At 51.9% G+C, this 19,151-nt stretch overlaps 1 protein-coding gene across 1 annotated transcript in view; it reads right to left on the bottom strand.

Moving 5' to 3' along the window:
- The window catches only part of SRD5A1 (steroid 5 alpha-reductase 1), a 35,178-nt gene extending 16,089 nt beyond the window's left edge, over nucleotides 1–19,089 (bottom strand). The window contains exons 1-5 of the mRNA XM_077749457.1: nucleotides 19,085–19,089; nucleotides 14,242–14,424; nucleotides 7,305–7,471; nucleotides 3,375–3,476; nucleotides 1,691–1,841 (exon numbers count right to left, since the gene is read on the bottom strand). Of these exons, the coding sequence (XP_077605583.1) occupies nucleotides 1,691–1,841; nucleotides 3,375–3,476; nucleotides 7,305–7,471; nucleotides 14,242–14,424; nucleotides 19,085–19,089 (608 nt within the window). The remainder of the gene's footprint in view (nucleotides 1–1,690; nucleotides 1,842–3,374; nucleotides 3,477–7,304; nucleotides 7,472–14,241; nucleotides 14,425–19,084) is intronic.
- Nucleotides 19,090–19,151: the final 62 nt, after the last annotated feature.

Genomic DNA, 19,151 nt, shown 5'->3' on the forward strand with positions numbered 1-19,151 from the left:
TGGGGGTGGGGAGGGAGACACAACTCAACCTATCCTAGCAAATCATCCTGTTTTCTGCCACTTTTGACAGTGTATCCCCTCTCCTGCACCCTCGCTGGTGTGGGCTTCCGCTGCCCCGTCCTTCTCAGCAGCTCTGGATGAACACGGGTCCTGGCACCCAGGCCCCTCACTGTATGGACCACAATGGAGCACCTCAAAATGTGGGGCTCGTACGATCTCNTGTTTTCTGCCACTTTTGACAGTGTATCCCCTCTCCTGCACCCTCGCTGGTGTGGGCTTCCGCTGCCCCGTCCTTCTCAGCAGCTCTGGATGAACACGGGTCCTGGCACCCAGGCCCCTCACTGTATGGACCACAATGGAGCACCTCAAAATGTGGGGCTCGTACGATCTCATAACTCGTGCTTTTGGGGTAATGTCCACGAATATTAGCTAAATACACAGTCCAGTTCTGCCTGTCCTCTTCATTATCTCCGGTAATAATCCTCGGCATCCATAAACACGTGGTGAGCATGGACTCTAAAAAGTCTGTATGTTTTCCACTTTGCCAATATATCAATCTATCCCTCTGTTGGCTTTTCCCTTCTTCCTCGTTCCCAAGCGATGACAAACGCCATGAAGCGGGACATTACATCTCTGTGTATGCCTCCCAGCATCGGAGACCTCCAGGAAATGTTTTTGGGTGAATGAAGTGAGGGAAGCGGGGCAGAGGCCCGTCTAGCTTGGAGGGCATGAGCGATCAATGTGGGTACCAGGGTGAGCCACCTGTGCCGTGTTTCATCATCGCTGTGGCATCGGGGAAGGCCTGGAATCTCTCCCTTATTATCTTTTTTGTTGTTGCTGCTGTTTTTTTGGGAGAGAGAGAGCATGAACAGGGAAGAGGGGCCAAGTTGGGGGGAGAGAGAGGGAGAGAAAGAGAGAGAGAGAATCTCAAGCAGGCTCCATGCTCAGCACAGAGTCCGATGTGGGGCTTAATCCCACAACCCTGGGATCATGACCTGAAATCAAGAATCAGACGCTCAACTGACTGAGCCCCCCAGGCGCCCCCCCCCCGAGATCTCTCCCTTCTGAGAAGCCTGAGACTCTTCACGTGTTGGATGAGGAAGGTGAGCCCTAAGTTTGCTTTGGTTTAACAGCCTTGGGTTGTTTTGTGTGAGTTCATATTGGTCAAATGGTCACAGGCCCTTCTGGGGATGGGAAAACGGCTACGGCCCTGCACGCTGGAAACCAGTGTGATTTCAGGGGTGCACAGAGCCCGGGAGCCCGACAGGGATGGTGGGGCTGCAGGGCACTTGTGTGAAGGAGCTGGGCACGCAGCTACGCCGAGCCTCCTCTGGGCACACCGCCCCTCCGTGCCCTGAGCTGGCAATCTGCATTCCCCACCACAAACTGTGCGTTCCCGGTCAGAGCGCGGGTCCCCTGCATGACACCTCACTTGACTATCAGGCCCTGCAGCAAAAATGCAAAGAGGCTCAGGGTAGGGGTGGGGCAAATATTGATGCTGGCGTGTTCCTGACGGGTCCCTCAGAATAGGTTATTCTTTGGACGTTCGCGTGGTTTTGCGCTTGAGCCCGAGGTGTACGCTGGGGTCAAGCAGTTCAGGTGCATGTTAACATTCCAGGCGTGGAGGCCGAAAACTGTTGGAGGGAGGCCGGGGAAGCGACGCCAGTGCCGAGGGCGCCTGAGAACTTACTGGTGGTGGTGCTGTGCTCGCGAGAGTAAAATGCCGAAGGTGAAGGCGGCGAAGGCCGCGCCTTGAACGGACCAGCTGGCCAGGCCGAAGCCGCACCACTCCACCACCTCCCCGAAGTAGTTGGCTGCGGTCACGTATTCAAATAAGCCTCCTGCAAAGGAAACACAGGCGAGGGGTGCGTTTCGGACGAAGTGAGAGGTTACTGATCTACCGGGCAGCAGTGGATACGCGCCTGGACAACATAAATTCAGCTCCGGGGAAAACAACTCAAGGAATTTTAATCAATGAAACACACCCAACGTTACCAGCTTTACCGTTGCCTACCACAATTCCTGGTGGTAACTACATATCTGCATCAATACCTCTGCATTTCTCGGGATATAAAGCAGTACAGTTGTAATATCCCTTCGCTAGTTCGTGGATCATACCGCTAACACCCGTGTGTTAAACACAGAGAATTAACGCAGGATTAACAATGAACAAACCAGCTTAAGACGACGGACCTGTACAGGGCCTTGGACCAAAAGTGGAAGAAAATAATAATTTTCAAGGGCAGATTCCTTCCTCTCTCCTCAATTTTCACAGACTCTTCAGTCTACATCCCAGACCAGAACCTGCTCTAGGTGCTCGGGGTGCAGGATAAGACCCCGCCCCCCTTCTAGAACACTAAACCCCAATGTCATGCAGGAGGCAAGCGCGGCTCACAGCAGGAGGTGCGCCATGCAGCTGACCAGAGCAGGTGAGAGGGCCCAGAAGTCATGAAGGGGCGGGGAGTGGGGGGAGGTCTGGTCACAGACCAGAAGTTTTAGTTTTACCTACAGAGCATTTAAGTTTTTTGTTTCAGAAGCTCTGTTGCTTTCTGTCTTGTATCTACTTAGTTCTTTCTATATTATGTCACTCCTTTTCTCACAATTTCAATCCCTCTTAGTTATTTAAACAATTAGGTATTCACTTTGTGATCCGTTTCTATTAACTTGAAAATCTCGTGGTAGCACACATTATAGCGAGTTCTGCACCCCGTGGCCCGTACTGTGCGGCACGCGGTCCGTCGGGCTCCCTGAGGCCTGGGTTGAAGGCAGGTCCCTTTGGGAACCGGGGCTCGTGGGGGCCACGTGCATGAGGGCACCATCTCCCTAGAGTCATGTGAGTCTTAACCCCCCGCCTCAGGTTTTCAGACCGACCACGTTTGGTGCACACTCGGGCCACAAACCTGCATGAGGGCAGCGGGTGGCTCTGGCCTCTCACGAGATGCGGCCTGTGCTCCAGCACACGCCCAGGGCCTGCCCTCTGGTGCTTACTTCCTTTCTTGATCCCGCGCAGGTGCGTTTTAAAAGATTTAAAACAACATGTACCCAGTGATGTCAACTGTTTTCAGAGAGAGGATCAGTTGTCTACGCTGCTGACGCTAGAAACAAGGCACTGGGCACCCTCGGAAAACCGTAAATTCTTCGTCATGTTCTCTTTCCAAACACACATAGGACTAGCTTCCTTTTTGCTCAATAACCACTCGGTTCAGCCAGAATCAGATAAAACAGTAGTCACAGTGATTGTTATCAATAATCGACACCGATATCAAAACCTTGCGGCAGATACTACATGTCAGTTTTTGGATCTGACAAAACTGTAACAGCAAGTTGTGTTGCGAAGCAACGTTAGAATCTGTTCTCCATTTTTCAGGACGTACCCCGTGGAATTTTATATCCGGTCTCCCCTGGTTTCCGGAGATTCCGCAGGATGTGGTCTGAATGGATGTTGAGCACCATCCCCACCAACCACACACAGCATCCTGAGGAAGAGAAGATGCAGGAGAGGGTTATGGTCAGGGAACTCAAGAGGCCGAGCCCGAGTGACCGATGTCACTGTAATCTGTTCTGCTCATTTAGTAAACTGCGTTAGCCACAACCGATAGTAAAAAGTCATCGTAATATGATGTTTTATTTAGAAAAATAATTTATAAAACGCTGCCTTTAGGTATGCTGAATAGAGCTCTGTTTTTCTTTTTTAGCATTCATTTATTTATTTTTGAGAGACAGGGAGAAACCAAGCACGAGTGGGGGAGGGGCAAAGAGAGAAGGAGACACAGAATCGGAAGCAGCCTCCAGGCTCTGAGCTGTCAGCACAGAGCCCGATGAGGGACTCAAACTCACAAACAGTGAGATCATGACCTGAGTTGAAGCTGGGATACTCAACCGACAGAGCCATCCAGGCGTCCTGAGAGCTGTTTTTCTAGTACAACTACCAATTTATCTAACCTGCCCAAAATACTTGGACCCTGTAGCCCGAGTCTACGTTCTCAGGATGACTGGTATGCTTGGAAACATGACTCAGGACCCTGGCCCAGGGCTCCTTTCCAGGGAGAGGCAGCATCACCATCTGTGGGGCGGCCCACAAGATTCACTCGGTCCTTAGGGAGACCATGCGAGGCGTGGCTGGCCTCTCCATGTGGCACATGCCACCCCACGACAGGCTAGCTGTGCACGGGCTGGGGGTGGGGGCGGTTCCTGGTAGCTCACCTCTGGCGCTCCTCTACAGCCTTGTTGGGACCGGTCCTGCACATCCACGGCCCCGCCCACCACCCACCTCCCACCCGATCGCCAGTCACACCACCCCCCCATCTGCCCACGTGCCCTGGCTCCCGACAGCAACCTTGGCTGCTGGCTGCACGGCTCTCCCTAGGCATCCCGCGGCCTCCTGGAAGCTTCCTCGCAGCCTCCGAAAAGTCTTCAGAGACTTTTCATCACTTAAAAGGAGATTTATTAGTATCACGTGTCTTCATTCCAAAAGAAGAGGCAAAAGGCCCAAATGGTGTTTTATAAAAGGAATAAATTGAGTTCGTGCGCTCATCCTCTGATGTTAGAGAAATGCAAAGGTCAGGCGGTGCTTGTCGGTGGCATTTGGTTCAAGATCAAAGGAACATACAACTGGAGTGACCTGGTCAGTAATGACTTCCCGGTCACCCTAGTGGAGTGGAATCATTTGTCACCGTTACAACATGGGCACGTGACACATTCTGGTCCACAGCAAGGGTTTCAAGGGTTCTTCCTTCCCATTTCACCAACTGTAGGCAGGTTTTTCCTATATAGTTTATACCAAATTTTGCAATATGTTTTATGAGTCACTTATTAGATCCATATATTTATAGCTGATTTGAAACCTGTTTTGCATTTCAGTATGTCACCTCTAGGTGATTTGACCCCAAATTTGTGGTTCCAGAAAGAATCATGTTCTCAAAATTCCATGTTTGACTTTATGTCTTATCTCAGAGGAAAGCTCCCTTTATTGCCTGGGTTGGTAAGAAAGCTGGTATTTGTGCTCCTCTAAGCTACACATTTAATTCTGTTTTTAGGGGGACACCTGGGGGGCTCAGCTGGTCATGATCTCATGTCTCATGAGTTCGAGCCCCACGTCAGGCTCTGTGCTGACAGCTCGGAGCCTGGATCCTGCTTCAGATTCTGTGTCTCCCTTTCTCTCTGCTCCTCCCCTGCTGGTGCACTGTCTCTCTCTCTCTCTTTTTCTCAAATACAAATAAAGATTAAAAATAAGTTATAAAAAATAATAATTCTGTTTATAGGAATCATCACGTCTTGGTACGACTTCCACTGCTCTGAAAGCGTTTTGTTAGGACATTACTATTATTACTATTTGCTTAGCTCTTCATGGGAAGAATCATAAATGCAGTTAAATATTCCTATCACTTTACGTTAATCTCCTTACAAAAACTATAAACTCTACGAAATATATTTAATACCAAAATACTAACCTCACTTGGTTCCCAACTGGTATTTCTTTCCTTTCTGACGCCTTCTGTTCAATGGTAGCGAATGAGAGGTTTGTATACGATTTAGTGGGGTCTGTTGATTTCAGACCAGCCTCGGGGACAGCAGCAGAGCATGGGGTCTGTCTGCCCCGCTGCTTGAAAGGACCCTGAAGTTCACATACCAAGAGGACTCTTTGTTTTGTTGTTGTTTGAAGTAGCCAAACAATTCATCTCAGAAATGACTTGTGGAGAAACTCAAATAAACGTTTAAAGCCTGTACCCCTTCGTTAGGAAGCCCCTTCCCCTTGCCCCTCACCGCCTGCTCCTGGGGCACCAGTGCGGTGACATGGGTGAAGCCTGGGCCCTGCTATTCACTGGGTTTAGACCCTGAGCAGGTGTTTAGCCACCGGATCTTCCCTGTGCATGTGCCAGGACCCTAATCTCTGCCCTTCCAGGAACGTGGGGTGGCGGGAAGCACGTGGGTGGCTCCTAGCAGAGGACAGGATCATCTCCACAGGGTGACTACAGCCCATCCTTCCTCCTCCTCTTGCTGGTCGGGGCAGAAGGAAATCAGGTGGTGAAACGGCGGGCCGGTCAGGCAGGTATCTGGGGGCCCTGCACCCACAACGCAGGCTGGGTCTGGCGTTTTGGGGAGGCGCAGGCTTGCAGAGTTGCCGAGCCCCTTGAGGACTCTCTCGCCCATCCTGTCTGGTGGCGGAGGGGGCACGCGCCCTGCGGCCATGATGCCCAGGCATGCTGAGCGAGAATTTCAACTCACGGAAAGAATATGCCTGGTCAATGGCAAAGCAGTGCTGCAGCGCGAGGCTCTCCATGATCAGACAAGGTCACAGAGAGAGACGCCTACCGTGGGGGGCAGGCCCTGTTACGGAGCTGAAGCCGGGGGCTCCGGGGCGCGCTGAAACTCAGAAGCAATCTCCTTATAAACAAGGGCCTCGAGGAGACGTAGGTTTGCACATGCTTGCAAATATTTTTGACTGCTCTGCTGTTTTATTTTCCTTTTTGCTCAGAGCTTACGAAGTTATAATTAGAGCTTGAACATGTACGGTGACTGACGTTCACTGATACCAAGTTTAAAAAATTGAAAACTTCACGGACCTCTGAGTTGATTCAAGTTAGTATAATCAGAAAACTCAGGGGTGTCTGGGTGGCTCAGTTGGTTGGGCGTCCGACTTCGGTTCAGGTCATGATCTCATGGTTCATGGGTTGGAGCCCCGTGTTGGGCTCTGTGCTGACAGCTCAGAGACTGGAGCTGCTTCAGATTCTGTGTCTCCCTCTCTCTCTGACCCTCCCCTGCTCACACTGTCTCTCTCTCTCTCAGAAATAAATAAAAAAAGAAAAGAAAAGGAAGGAAGGAGAGAAAGAAAGAAAGAAAGAAAGAAAGAAAGAAAGAAAGAAAGAAAGGAAGAAAGAAAGAAAGAAGGAAAACTCTTGACTGAGGGGTGCCCTGTTGGATGGTGACCCAGTCCGACTTTTTCTTGGGTTCCAGAGGAAACTGCGCAAGGCTTCATGACACTGTTGGGTGACACGGCCAGTTAGTGTCCACGCTCCACAGTCGTAGTCTGCTGTTCTCTCTGCTGGAGGCCGCTGCAACTTTTAGGCCGGCTTCAGGAACAGGTATCTGTGCTTTCAGTGCCGCTGGGCGATGGCGCCAGGCACCCGTATCGCGCGCTGCTGCTGGGACTGCCTGACTGCCCCCCGGGCGCTCGGCCTTCCTGCCGCGAGGTCAGGGACCGTCAGACTCTTCTCTCTCTCGCCAAGCGTGGGCTTTCTATCTAGGGACGTGAAAATACGAGTTATGACTAGAACAACGGAGTGCATCACGGGGGTGACACTCACCTACTAGAAACCGGGGGTCTGTGACCCAGTCGTCCGCATATACCGCATACTGACTCAGGTATCTGCTTTGCAAGTAGCCGTTATAGGTACAGAACATGAACGCCAACGTGCATACATACAGGGGCACTGGCTTTCCTCCTCGGATCAGAAGTGGGAAAATCAAGGACCTTAGGAAACAGGAAACAGAAACAAATTTAAAGAAAACACAGACCGAATGGTAAAGAATAGCATTCTGCAATGCTCTTTTAAATTTTGGGTTTAAATCTTGCTTCCTTGTACAGAAGTTGCCATCAGTACTACTGGTACTCACTTAGCACGTTCAAAGAAGACTTTCTCGACCAAGAATTAACTCAGTGTTCGTCACAGTGCACAAATGCAGGATTCGAATGATACAAAGTGGGAAACAGACACACGGAGAGAGAACTCAAGGCTTCCGGAGGCTCTTGGAATGTGCACGATCCTCCCTCGCTCTAGAGTGAGCAATGTGATGTGGGGACACCACCATGTCACCGATCAGCACAGTGGCTGTACTCACTGCTCACACCTCACTCACAGCACACAGAGACACCCGCACAGGAAACACTGTTATACACGAGACTGACTCACAGCGGGTAGGCAATCTGCTCAAGGTCATAGAGCTCGGGTGTAAACCCAGGTAATTCCAAGGTCACGTTCTTCTGTTCCACCACACTACTCCAAGTTTAGGGAGAGGGAATGTACGGACAGGGGAGTGACCCTTATGAGGAACAGAGGAGGCCATACTGCAGTCTGAATTCCATCTGTAACATCAATACGTAACACACCGAAAGGGGCTCTCGCTACATGTTCCACGGGCTTTAAGAGGATGAGAAAGAACTACCATCTACAACTTTATGCCAATAAATGTGACAATCTGGACAACGTACACAAAATCCTTCAAAGACACAGGTGGCCAAAGCTGACCCAGGAAGCTGATCGCCAGCTTGAATAGCCATCTCTTAAGAGACTGAAGCAGACTTAGGACATTCTAGAAAAGGCACAGCTGGCGTCAGGGGAGGGCATTCGCTTCGAAGAGGCACGGGGCCATTGGAGGGGACGCAGTCACTCTGTATCTTGATCGTGGTGGTGATGACACATTGTGCAGAATCCTCAAAACTGACCAAACCACAGACTAAAAATGAGTGAATTTTGTCCCACGCAAATTATACCGTAAAATGGGGAGGACCTGAAAGTTTATTATTCGCTTCCTTTCGGGCCATCTCCTCGAGGGTGGGAATGGAATTGATTATCAACAGGAGGAGGAGCAGCCCATGGCACAGCTCTGGCCACCCCGAGGACAGCCTCGCTGAGGTCCCCGGGAGGACAGCCATGCGCTCAGAGGTGGTCTTCAAGCTTCTCAGCTTGTTCAGGCCAGTTCTCCCCAAGCAGACCTCCTACGGGTTTAGGGCAAAGCACTGGTTGAATTTAAGCGGCCATCTGGCCGTGATGTCATCAGCGAGGTAGTTGCTTGGCTCTACACTGGTGTTGACAAGCATCTCAAAAAGAAGAGGGAATCTCTGCCATCTCTCTGTGCGTCGTGGACACATGATCACGCCTGGGCGATGGGTCTGGTTTTGACCGGGTAAGTGTACGTGTCTTGGAGCAGCGTGGGTGCCTTTATTTTATTTATTTATTTTATTTTTTTTAGGAGAGAGAGAGAGAGACAGCGTGAGCAGGGGAGGGTCAGAGAGAGAGGGAGTCACAGACTGAAACAGGCTCCAGGCTCTGAGCTGGCAGTCAGCACAGAGCCCGACGCGGGGCTCGAACCCACGAACCGCGAGATCATGACCCAAGCGAAAGTCGGACGCTTAACCGACTAAGCCACCCAGGCGCCCCATCGCGTGGGTGCCTTTAAAGACAGGCAGAGGTTTTGACTGGCTGTGATCTGGCACTGGGGTCATGGTGCCCTCCCCCCTCTCCATTCCTCAGCCAGGGCAGACGGAGGGTCACAATCAATGCAGAGGACGAAACGGTTCTCACTCTACCCCCGAGCGCCCAGACGTGGGAGCGGTGGGGGCGCGCAGCCCCCTCGCCGACGTCAGCCTAGGGGAATGGTTCTCTAGCCGTGGGGAAGCAGAGAAGGGTCACGGGCTGACAAGGTGAGGGGAGACGTCCCTGGGAGTGCTGGTCTCAGGGAGGTTCCCAGGAGGCAAACTGCAGGACACAGGGCTACAATTCCGAGTTTGAAGAACTATGGGAAAAAAAGAGCAGGGAGGGGCACCTTGGTGACTCAGTCGGTTAAGCGGCCGACTTCGGCTCAGGTCATGATCTCACAGTCCAGGAGTTCGAGCCCCGCGTCGGGCCTGGAGCTGCTTCCGATTCTGTGTCTCCCTCTCTCTCTGCCCTCTCACCCCGTTCACACTCTGTCTCTCAACAAAAAAAAAAGAAAAAAAGCAGGAAAAGAACTCGGGGGGACGCCGGGACTGGACTTGGTTTAGAAAGACGTCTGAGAAAATGGGGAGTCCTCAGCTCACGAGAGACTGAAACTGGCGAGCTGCACAAAACCCCCACCAAGTTCAACGCAGGGGAACAGGGACGCAGGATCCCAAAGGGAAAGAGAGAAGTGTGGAAACATACAGAAGAGGTACTGAAAGGTTAAGGCGTGAGGCAGACTGCCGGGCTATACGGCACAAGTGTCTACACCGTAGATAAACACAGTGTCAACTCACCCAGGCAGCTCTGAGCAAACGGGCTACAAGCGTGCAGACCTCTCCCTGCAGGGTGTGCGAGGAAGAGGTAGACTTTCTATAGGAGAATCACACACACCAAACTTCTGATTCATTTCTCCCGATTCAGTTTCAAGTTCAGGGCTGAACGGTGAACACCCAGCAAATGGCAGCTAGCACCTTTTTAACTGACTGAGCCACCCGGGGGCCCCTCCAGCTAGAGCCTTCAAACGCCGAAACTGAAAGCAGTCTCGGCCTGTGACGGCCACAGGAATCCGGATCAGGTGTCCGCAAATGCAGCCGCTGGGCCGATTCCATCCAGGTCCCCGCCTGTGTTCGTCCGGCCCGTGAACTAACAATGGTTTTTACATTTTCAAATAGCAGGGTGGAAAAGTCCAAGGGATATTTCATGACGCATGAAAACTGTATGAAATGCAGGTTTCACTGTCCAGAAGTAAAGCCGTGGCACACACGGCTGCGGTCCCTTGTTTGCGTCCTGCTGAGGCAGGTGACCAGCTGCGCCCGCAGAGACCAGCAGGGGCGACACGGCCTGTGGTGCGGGCGTCTCACCTGCCTACATCCCTGCTCGGCGCGCTGCAGAGCATCACACAGCGGCATTCTGAGTGCCACACGTGTCCCTGTGCCGCACGCCTTAGTTTTTAATTTTTTAATGTTTATTTATATTTGAGACAGAGACTAAACACAAGCAGGAGAGGGACAGAGAGAGAGACAGTGACCGGGGAAGGGGCAGAGAGAGGGGGAGACACAGGATCTGAAACAGGCTCCAGGCTCTGAGGTGTCAGCACAGAGCCCGATGTGGCGCTCGAACCCACGAACCGTGAGATCATGACCTGAGCCGAAGTTAGACGCTTAACCGACCGAGCCCCCAGGCGCCCCTTACTCTCCTGTCAGGTCACACATCCTGCGAAGACAAGGGTAGCGAGCCCTTCGTGCTCGGGGGATATGGTGGAGTGCAGCTCCGGACGGCAAAGCGGTGTTGGTGCGCAACGACACCTCGGCTCCGCTGAAGATGCCGGCAGAGGTTGTCACGACCGGACCGAGTGGTCATTGCAATGCTGTCCCCGATGCATGGGACAGCGACGGTCAGAAAAATACAGACAACTGAAAACAGAAGCGCGTGACACAGCCTTACAGAGGAGACGCTGGCGAGGCTGCGAGCACAGAGGTTGCCCGGGCCGCCTCTGGTGGCCACGCAGGGAGAGCCGCGTGTGGCCAGGAAACACGTTCCAACCCCATGCCGCGCAGGCATGTCCTTTCGGTGAGGACAGCTGCTCGAGGGGTCTGGACGCCAGAGGTGCGGTCAGCAGGCAGTTGAAAAACAAGGCCGAAGTTTGAGCGAGCCGCCTTCTTGGGTGCTGGGGTCACAGATGCCGCCCACAGCGTGGTGGGAGCCGAGGCCGAGTCCGAAGTGACTCTAAAGGGGTCCTCGAGCAGCAACCGGCAGCATGTCCACGGCCACCGAGGACACACCGACTGGGTCCAAGCCCAGGTGCGATCGGCACGTGCTGGAGCACGTGGCAGATTTGCGAAGCCCGTGAAAAGTCAGGTGTTCAAGGCTCTCCTCTGGACCAGCAGGCACTTTGCCTCCCGCCCCCCAAAAAATCTCTAGGGTGTGACTGAATTAACAGTGTCAACAGTAAACCTAACGGTCCCTCCATGGACTTAACCACCACTTTCAGTTCAGAGCCCAGACCAAATTTCTTCTTTATGAGAAAAATTGCCCTCGACCACTATTACTGCGTTCTACAGTAATCAGCCTTTTTGCTGCGTTGTTGATAGTGACTCTCAGGGAATTCAACCTGAAATTGTAAGGCAAAACAGCACTCTTGTGCAAAGCCTATGCTATGTTAGTGACTTCGGCAAAGGCAGACGTTGTCTGAACCACAAGTCGCGGCAGGTCGCTTTCTGTGCCGTCAACACCAAAAGCGGCAGCGAGATCTCCGTTCTCACAGAAGCCTGCAATGGACGTGATTTCTAACCTCAAACCAGAGCTTCGAAATCCAGTGTGTTCTAAACATTTCAAACCCGTTTCACTGCGTAACTGAGGGCCTGCAGCGGTCACCTAACCGACGATGTAATGATGTGGAAGGACAGACTTCAACAGAAGAATCTAGCAGAATCCCATAAGTGCCCTTCAAGCAGTGAATACGTTAAATTGAAATCGGAAACTTGTCGGGGCGCTGGGGTGGCTCAGTCAGTTAAGTGCCCGCCTCTTGATTTCAGCTCAGGTCATGGTCATGATCATGGTCGTGGGATTGAGTCCCGTGTTGGGCTCCGTGCTGAATGTGGAGCCTGCTTAAGATTCTCCCTCTCCCTCTGCTCCTCTCCTTCTTGCTCGTGTGCACTCTCTGAATAAATATATAAAATCAGAAACCTGTGGACTGAAATTAATAGTTGGCAGAATCCACGCACGTGACGACATTTTCGAAGCTGAAGTCTCGTTGCCCATCAGCAGTAAGGAGTGAACACTTACTGCGGATGTTGGTAATGCCGAACACGAACTCTGAAGCCAAATAAGGGAATGCGGCCCCCCACCAAATAAAGGATTCCGTGCTTCTCATCATACTGATATTATAAAAATTACACGAAGGTATCACAGCAGGAATTTTACAAGCATACATCTTGTGAAATATCTCTCACAATATCCCTTACTTTGTCCCTTGGTCCATGAAGCTCAGAAAAAGCACTATCTGCCCCCCACCCCCCAAAAAAGACCAGTTTTGACCTCTAACTGAAATGACAACAGGAGGTACGCTCTGGAAACCTCACTTTGCCTTTCGCAGAAAACTCGCTTGCTCCAGGCCCCAGGACCTGGGCTGCAGGCAGCCAGCCTCTTAGGTCTGGGGTACACCTGGCCCATGCGGTGGGGACGGTGTGCCCGTGTCCTCAGCTACGAGACGGGAAAGAGCGACACTGATCTGGTCCAGAGTGTGCCCTGGGGGAGCCCGGGAAAGACGTGCACTTGGGGAGAAAATTCACTTGTCTCTAGTCCCACAGAAGACGAAGGACAGCCAAGTGGCCAGGACTGGAAATGGGGCCTTAGAGAGGTTGATGCAGACCTCTCCTGTTCCTCTTACCTCTGCCCTGGAGGGGACAGGAGTGACCCCGATGTCCACAGGCCTGGCCACAAGACCACAGGGGTCACAACAAGCTGGCTCAGGCAATGCCTTCGCACCTCAAGCAGGGAGATAAATCATCACCTCCCCCCCCATCCCTTCCTCAAGGCTCGGTGCGCCAGCGCGGGCCAAGTGCTCCCGGCTCTGCGGTCTTCGGGCCCCAGGTGACTGGCGGAACATTCTGTTCCCTCTTGGCAGTTTCTGGATTGTCTTTCTCCTTTTAGGTTATTCTTTCAGCTTTACTTCTTTTTCCTTGGAAGTCCATGCAGCACGTCAAAAAGGGTTTCCTTTGGAAAGGCTTATTTGTTTTAAATAAATGTTTATCCATTTTTGGGGGGGGGGGAAGACAAAGGATGTAAAGCAGGCTCTGTATTGTCAGCACAGGGCCTGATATAGGACTCGAACTCACGAACCTCCAGATTGTGACCTGAACCGAAGTCGGACACTTCACTGACTGAGCCCCCCAGGTGCCCCTAAAAGGGTTTCCTTTGACTTTGTCCCATTAGGAACCAAAATGGTGGTGGTGGCGGAGCTTCTGGGCATGCCGTTTATCTGAGCCTTCACCTAGACTCTAGAGGGACACGGGAAACCGAGGGTTGTGGTGGGCCCCATGCGGCTTATCACGGTGTAGACGCAGGGCTGGGCTCAGGGAGGAAGGGGGACACACGTGCTGGGGCCACACAGCCCCTGTCATGATCTGGTGCTCTGGGGCCCAGGCCACCTCCGTGCCAACAGTCACAGGCATCAAAAGCCCCTCTCACGCGGGGTCTCATCGGCACGCACAAGCACCCTTCCACGCGGAACCTTCGGGGAAGGACCATCACCCCTCTTCGAGAAAAGGTATGAAGTCAGGAACTGAAAATCCCTGAACCTGGAAATCATCCACAAGACAGACTGTGAGGGGCTCGGACTTAGAAATACTTTAAGTAATGTGTTACACAAGTCCACGGTCAGTTCCGACAACCAGCTAAAGGATACAAAACCGCAAGGCCCCTGGAGCTACAGAGAGATTGTTTCCGGGCTGGATCTGACACTTTGTTCTCCACCATGTTACAATATCCTATTTATTTTCTTTCTTTCTGCCCCACGTAAAGAAACAGTACAAGTCTCGTTTACCCGTGGAATGGCCCCGTCTCTGTGGCTGGGAGGCGGCCAGGGCTGTGGGACCGTCGGGCGGCTGGGTGGGAGCTTCGGGAAGCCCGAGTCTCTGTGCAGCTTCTGTGCAGCCTCCTGTCGGCCTCCTGCTTGGACGAGTTTACAAGCTCGGGCGTAGCATAATGTGAGTGTTTCTCTCCGTTCCTGATGAAACGTTTTCTAGTCACTCCTAATCCTACACGGCATGCTTTTTTTTTACACTTCAAAGCTGTTACTGTCACCCTAGTTAACAGATCGGGAGCCGGAGGCTCAGAGGAGCATGGTGGCTTCGGTGACAGACACACTCAGATGTGGCAGGCTCCAAGGCAAGGTCACCTTCCCAGGGGTTCCATCCATCGCATCACAGGACACAGTGAGAAGGACTGGGGTGGCAGGGCGGGCCCTGCCCGCTCACCCAGCAGCACACGAAACAGTCATTTCGGTTAAGTGTTCCTACGGACCCCGCAGGACACTGCTGTTATCATACTGAGTGACTGAAGGGGGTAACAGGTAAACAGTTCGTGCCTGTTTGCATCCTCATTGCTCTGAAAAATACGACCCCGCCCGTCCTGAAGATAATGAAAGATGAGGAAAAGGAACAGACTAGAATTCTGCCAGCATTTTAAGTGACGCAGTTATAGGTGGTTTTCAATGCTTCCTTCAATTCTAAGTCTTCTCGAAGGAGCACGTAATTCAACTGCAGGTTCATTTGCGTGTAATGCCAACATGGATTGTAGGTCCTGTCCCGTAATATGTTTGGAACGGACCAGAGAAGAGAGAGAGGAATAAGGCTTCCCAGGCTGAAGGTCTGCGATCGCTCTTGGAAGAGCTCAGGGCAAATCGGGCCAAATTAACAAATAAAGTGGAAACACAGAGTGTCTGTAGGCAAGTTCCTGAATGTTTAACAAAATTTGTTTTGGTAATATTTATTTTTGAAAAAGAGAGAGCAAGAACAATTGAGTGAGTGGGGGAGCGGCTGAGGGAGGGAGACACAGAATCTGAAGCAGGCTCCAGGCTCCGAGCCGTCAGCACAGAGCCCGACACGGGGCTCAAACTCGTGAACAGGGAGATCATGACCTGAGCCGAAGTCACTCAACCGACTGAGCCACCCAGGCGCCCTGCCAAGTTCCCAAATGTTAAGAAAAAAGTATTCTATCAAACCCTTGGAAGGGAAATGGAAGGGAAATGGATTTCCAAGGGAACAAAGGTCACCAAAGGCAGCTGATGTCACTGTGGGCGCTGTGGCAACCAGAGCTCCGTGCTCCCTGCCCCCCGAAATTGTGCTGGATGGAGTGTGTGCTTGGGTTCCTCAGGCCAGAGAGACCGATGCTGTATGAAACCCAACTCCCTGGTCAGCAAGTCCATGCCCATCGGCTAGACGTGGTCTGCTCAGAGGTAGAGAGGCCTGAGGGAAGCATCCCTATCAGAGGTCAGCACTCGGGCAAAGACTTGGAATCTCGATCCTTTAAACATTTAAGGTATGATTTTTCAGGTTTTTAAAAACGTACGTGTTTCTTTTAGGACCATTATTTACTATTTTACTATTTATAAGTTTATTTTGAGAGAGGGAGACAGAGATGGAGGGAGGGAGAGAGCTTGCGCATGCATGTGAGGGGCAGGGAGGGAGAGAGAGAGAATCCCAAGCAGGCTCTGAGTGCCAGCTGGGAGCCCGATGTGGGGCTCAAACCCTCAGAATGCGAGGTCATGACCTGAGCCGAAATCAAGAGCCACCCGGGTGCCCCTGATTTTCAGGTTTTCACCTCTAGACACAAGCTCTGGTCCCCTGTGACTCACAAACGGAACTACGAGAATTATCTCCTGAAATGTTTTCCCAGAAAACTGGAATAACAGGCAGTAATTTTTGCAAAGAAACAGCACGCTCATCCAGCAAGTGACTTGACTTTCGGAATGAAAGCAACTGGACGTCATGTCCCAGTTTGGTGATTTGGCAGCCGTTTAGGTAACGGTGGACTCACTCATTTCCAGAAGTTCAAAACTGACAAGAGTTGTTAATCTTCATAACGGACTGTTACTACTCTTCTCCACAATTCGACGTCACTGAAATCTACAGCACCTCCGAGACGCGGATCCTTTCCTGTTTGGGTTTTTCCCTCTGTAACTCTCTTTTGCAACGGACTACACAGATCCCTATAAGGCCACATACTTAACGAAGCTCTGTGCGCTTTTAGGGCAAGGTTACGAACATCATAAATGTTTCACCACCTGTCATTCTATACTTTCGCATCAAAGTCTTTTTTTCCTCCTCAAATTATTTGAATCCACAAAGCAAGGGCAAAGGGTTCAATGTACCCTTCAGCTCCCATGCTTCCTGACATCTTCTAACACTAATAAATAAATGTGCCACAGTTATTTATTTTTTAAATGCTTACTTATTTTTGAGAGAGAGAGCACAGCAGGGGAGGGGCAGAAAGACCGGGGAGACAGAATCTGCAGCAGCTCTAGGCTCTGGGCTGTCAGCACAGAGCCTAACATGGGGCTGGAACTCACGAATGGGGAGATCATGACCTGAGCCAAAGTTGGATGCTTAACCAACTGAGCCACCCAGGCGCCCATCATACGCCACATTTAAAAGTGAGGCTAGGGCCAGGCTCTCCCCAGGGGAACACCAGGAGGAAAGAACAGGAGACACGATGAAGCAACGCAGCTGTGATGCTCTGAGGGTCGCAGTCAGGGGTTAATAACAGAGCCAAGGTCCTGCCCGCTCTCGGATCTGGCTGGGCACAGACCCTGGCAGAGGGCGCTAGGAAGATGAGGCCCCGCGGGCATCTGGAAGTCTGCCCACTGGGGGCCATCCAGCACTCTGCCTCTGCCTCCGGGTAAAGGTGGTCCCTAGAGCCTGGAGGGGACGTGCTCCACGTGCTCAAGTGGGACGTCCTGACATCTGTTAAACGGACAAGCGAGTGAATAAATCCAGCAGCTCCCTCATTTCCTAACTCCTTGCCAAGCGGGAAGGGGAGGTTCATGAGCAAGTTCAGGAGCCTTTAGCTCTGTTAGTACTGAAAAAAACCTGCTGGGCCGGAAAGAGAGCAGCAGGTGAGCTGTGGGCAGGTTAGGGAGCCATCCCGAGGGACCCCGCCAGGCGCAGAGCAGCTCTGTGCTGACGGACGCTGGTGAGTGACCCCAGGGTGTCACTGCCGGCGGAGGTCAGGCGCCACTCCACACACAGCAAAACCAAGCTGGCATGAGAAGACACCACCTGAGCCCCCGCAGAAGCCCTGTGATCAGCATGAGAGCTCAGTGCACACAGCACTCAGGTGCACACTGTCACCATCCAAGGCCATGGGACCACATTGTCTGCCAAGGATTAAAAACATCCCTACAAATGTCCTTTGCTGCCTGAGGGGGAAGTGCTCAGGGACCCGGAATGTTCTTTCCCATCCCCAACCCCTCTCCCCTTCTTCCTCTGACTCTTCTGCCAGAGAAATCCTGTAGATTTTTCTGTCTCGCATTCCTGCACCCCATTAGGAAGTATCTTGGCTCTATATCCCCAATAACGAGTACAGGGACAGGTATGTAAATCAGTCTTCAAAATATGTGCCAACTGAATACAGAAAGACACACAGGCTGCACTGTGTGACTGTGAGAAGCTTCTGCACCGGCCTTGGGTCCTCCCTACTCCAAGTGGCTAAGGCTTCCCTCCGGCAGGGCGCAGCCTCACTCCTGGGTAATCTCGGAGCTCTGCATGGGGCCTCTGCAGCTCACACAGTGTCTGGTCCTCCTCAGGCCTGTGTCCCGGGCGGGTCCGTACTAACGGCGGGCTGCACGAATGCCGGATGCTCGGCTGGAGGCTTTACAGCAAGTGCTAAATGCCGCTTGCGCGTCTGTAACAAGCGCTTGCTGACTTAGGTCCAATGACCGTTTAATAAATTAGTTGCTTGGGTAGAATGGAAAATGTTTATCTTTCCTATCTGGAAAATTTAAATGTTCCCAACGTCACAGCCTATATGTACCATAACACGTACAACTTGAAAAACACGGGCTCTGTGCTGACAGCTTGGAGCCTGGAGCCTGCTTCAGATTCTGTGTCTGCCTCTTTCTGCCCCTTGACTTCAGCTCAGGTCATGATCTCACTGCTCATGAGTTCGAGCCCCACATCAGGCTCTGTGCTGACAGCTCGGAGCCAGGAGCTGCTTCAGATTCTGTGTCTCCCTCTCTCTCTGCCCCTCCCCCACTCATGCCGTGTCTCTCTCTCTCTCTCTCTCTGAAAATAAACTTTAAAAAAAGAAATAGCCCAGCCAGTTGAAAAACCACGCCTGCCCTAGCACATTCTCTGGAGTAGTTTTTAAAGTCGCTGTTTTTGGAATCAGAGTTTAGTCCCAACATCCCGTTGTCCAAGAGCCTCCGGGAAAACACCTGGAGTCTCAGTGGCCTCCCCTTATCTGAGTGGTCTAGTCAAGCTCTGTGACCCTAAGGTGACTCTGACCCCGTGGGACATTGCATTCAACCAGTCTCCCACTACAGCAAGCTAAGATACAATTAAATGTAATGTTTTCTGTTAATAAGGCTCAACTCAGGCTTTCCAAGCTCTGTAAAGTGCTCCCTTGACACATTTCCAGGGCTATGTCTTCAGAAGTTTCTTGTTGGTACTTGAGAGTGGCAGCAGGTGCCCGTGAACGATACCCAGAGTATGTATACGTGTGCCCACATGCACAGCGATATGGACTGGGATTGTTAATGGTTTACTATTTGGATTTGCCAGCACTGTGCAGGCATTCTATGGAGTCATAGTCATCTTTATTTAAATGCATCACTGTGCCCACTTCAAGGATGGGGAAACCTGGTGCAGAACAGCTTCCCAACTTACCCCATGTTCCCCAATGACATGGTTGGGATAACGTCTAGCAGCCTGACCCCAGAACTTGCTTTTGGCC

The sequence above is a fragment of the Crocuta crocuta genome, unplaced genomic scaffold, assembly GCF_008692635.1.
Source record: "Crocuta crocuta isolate KB4526 unplaced genomic scaffold, BGI_CrCroc_1.0 scaffold89, whole genome shotgun sequence".
Lineage (NCBI taxonomy): Eukaryota > Metazoa > Chordata > Mammalia > Carnivora > Hyaenidae > Crocuta > Crocuta crocuta.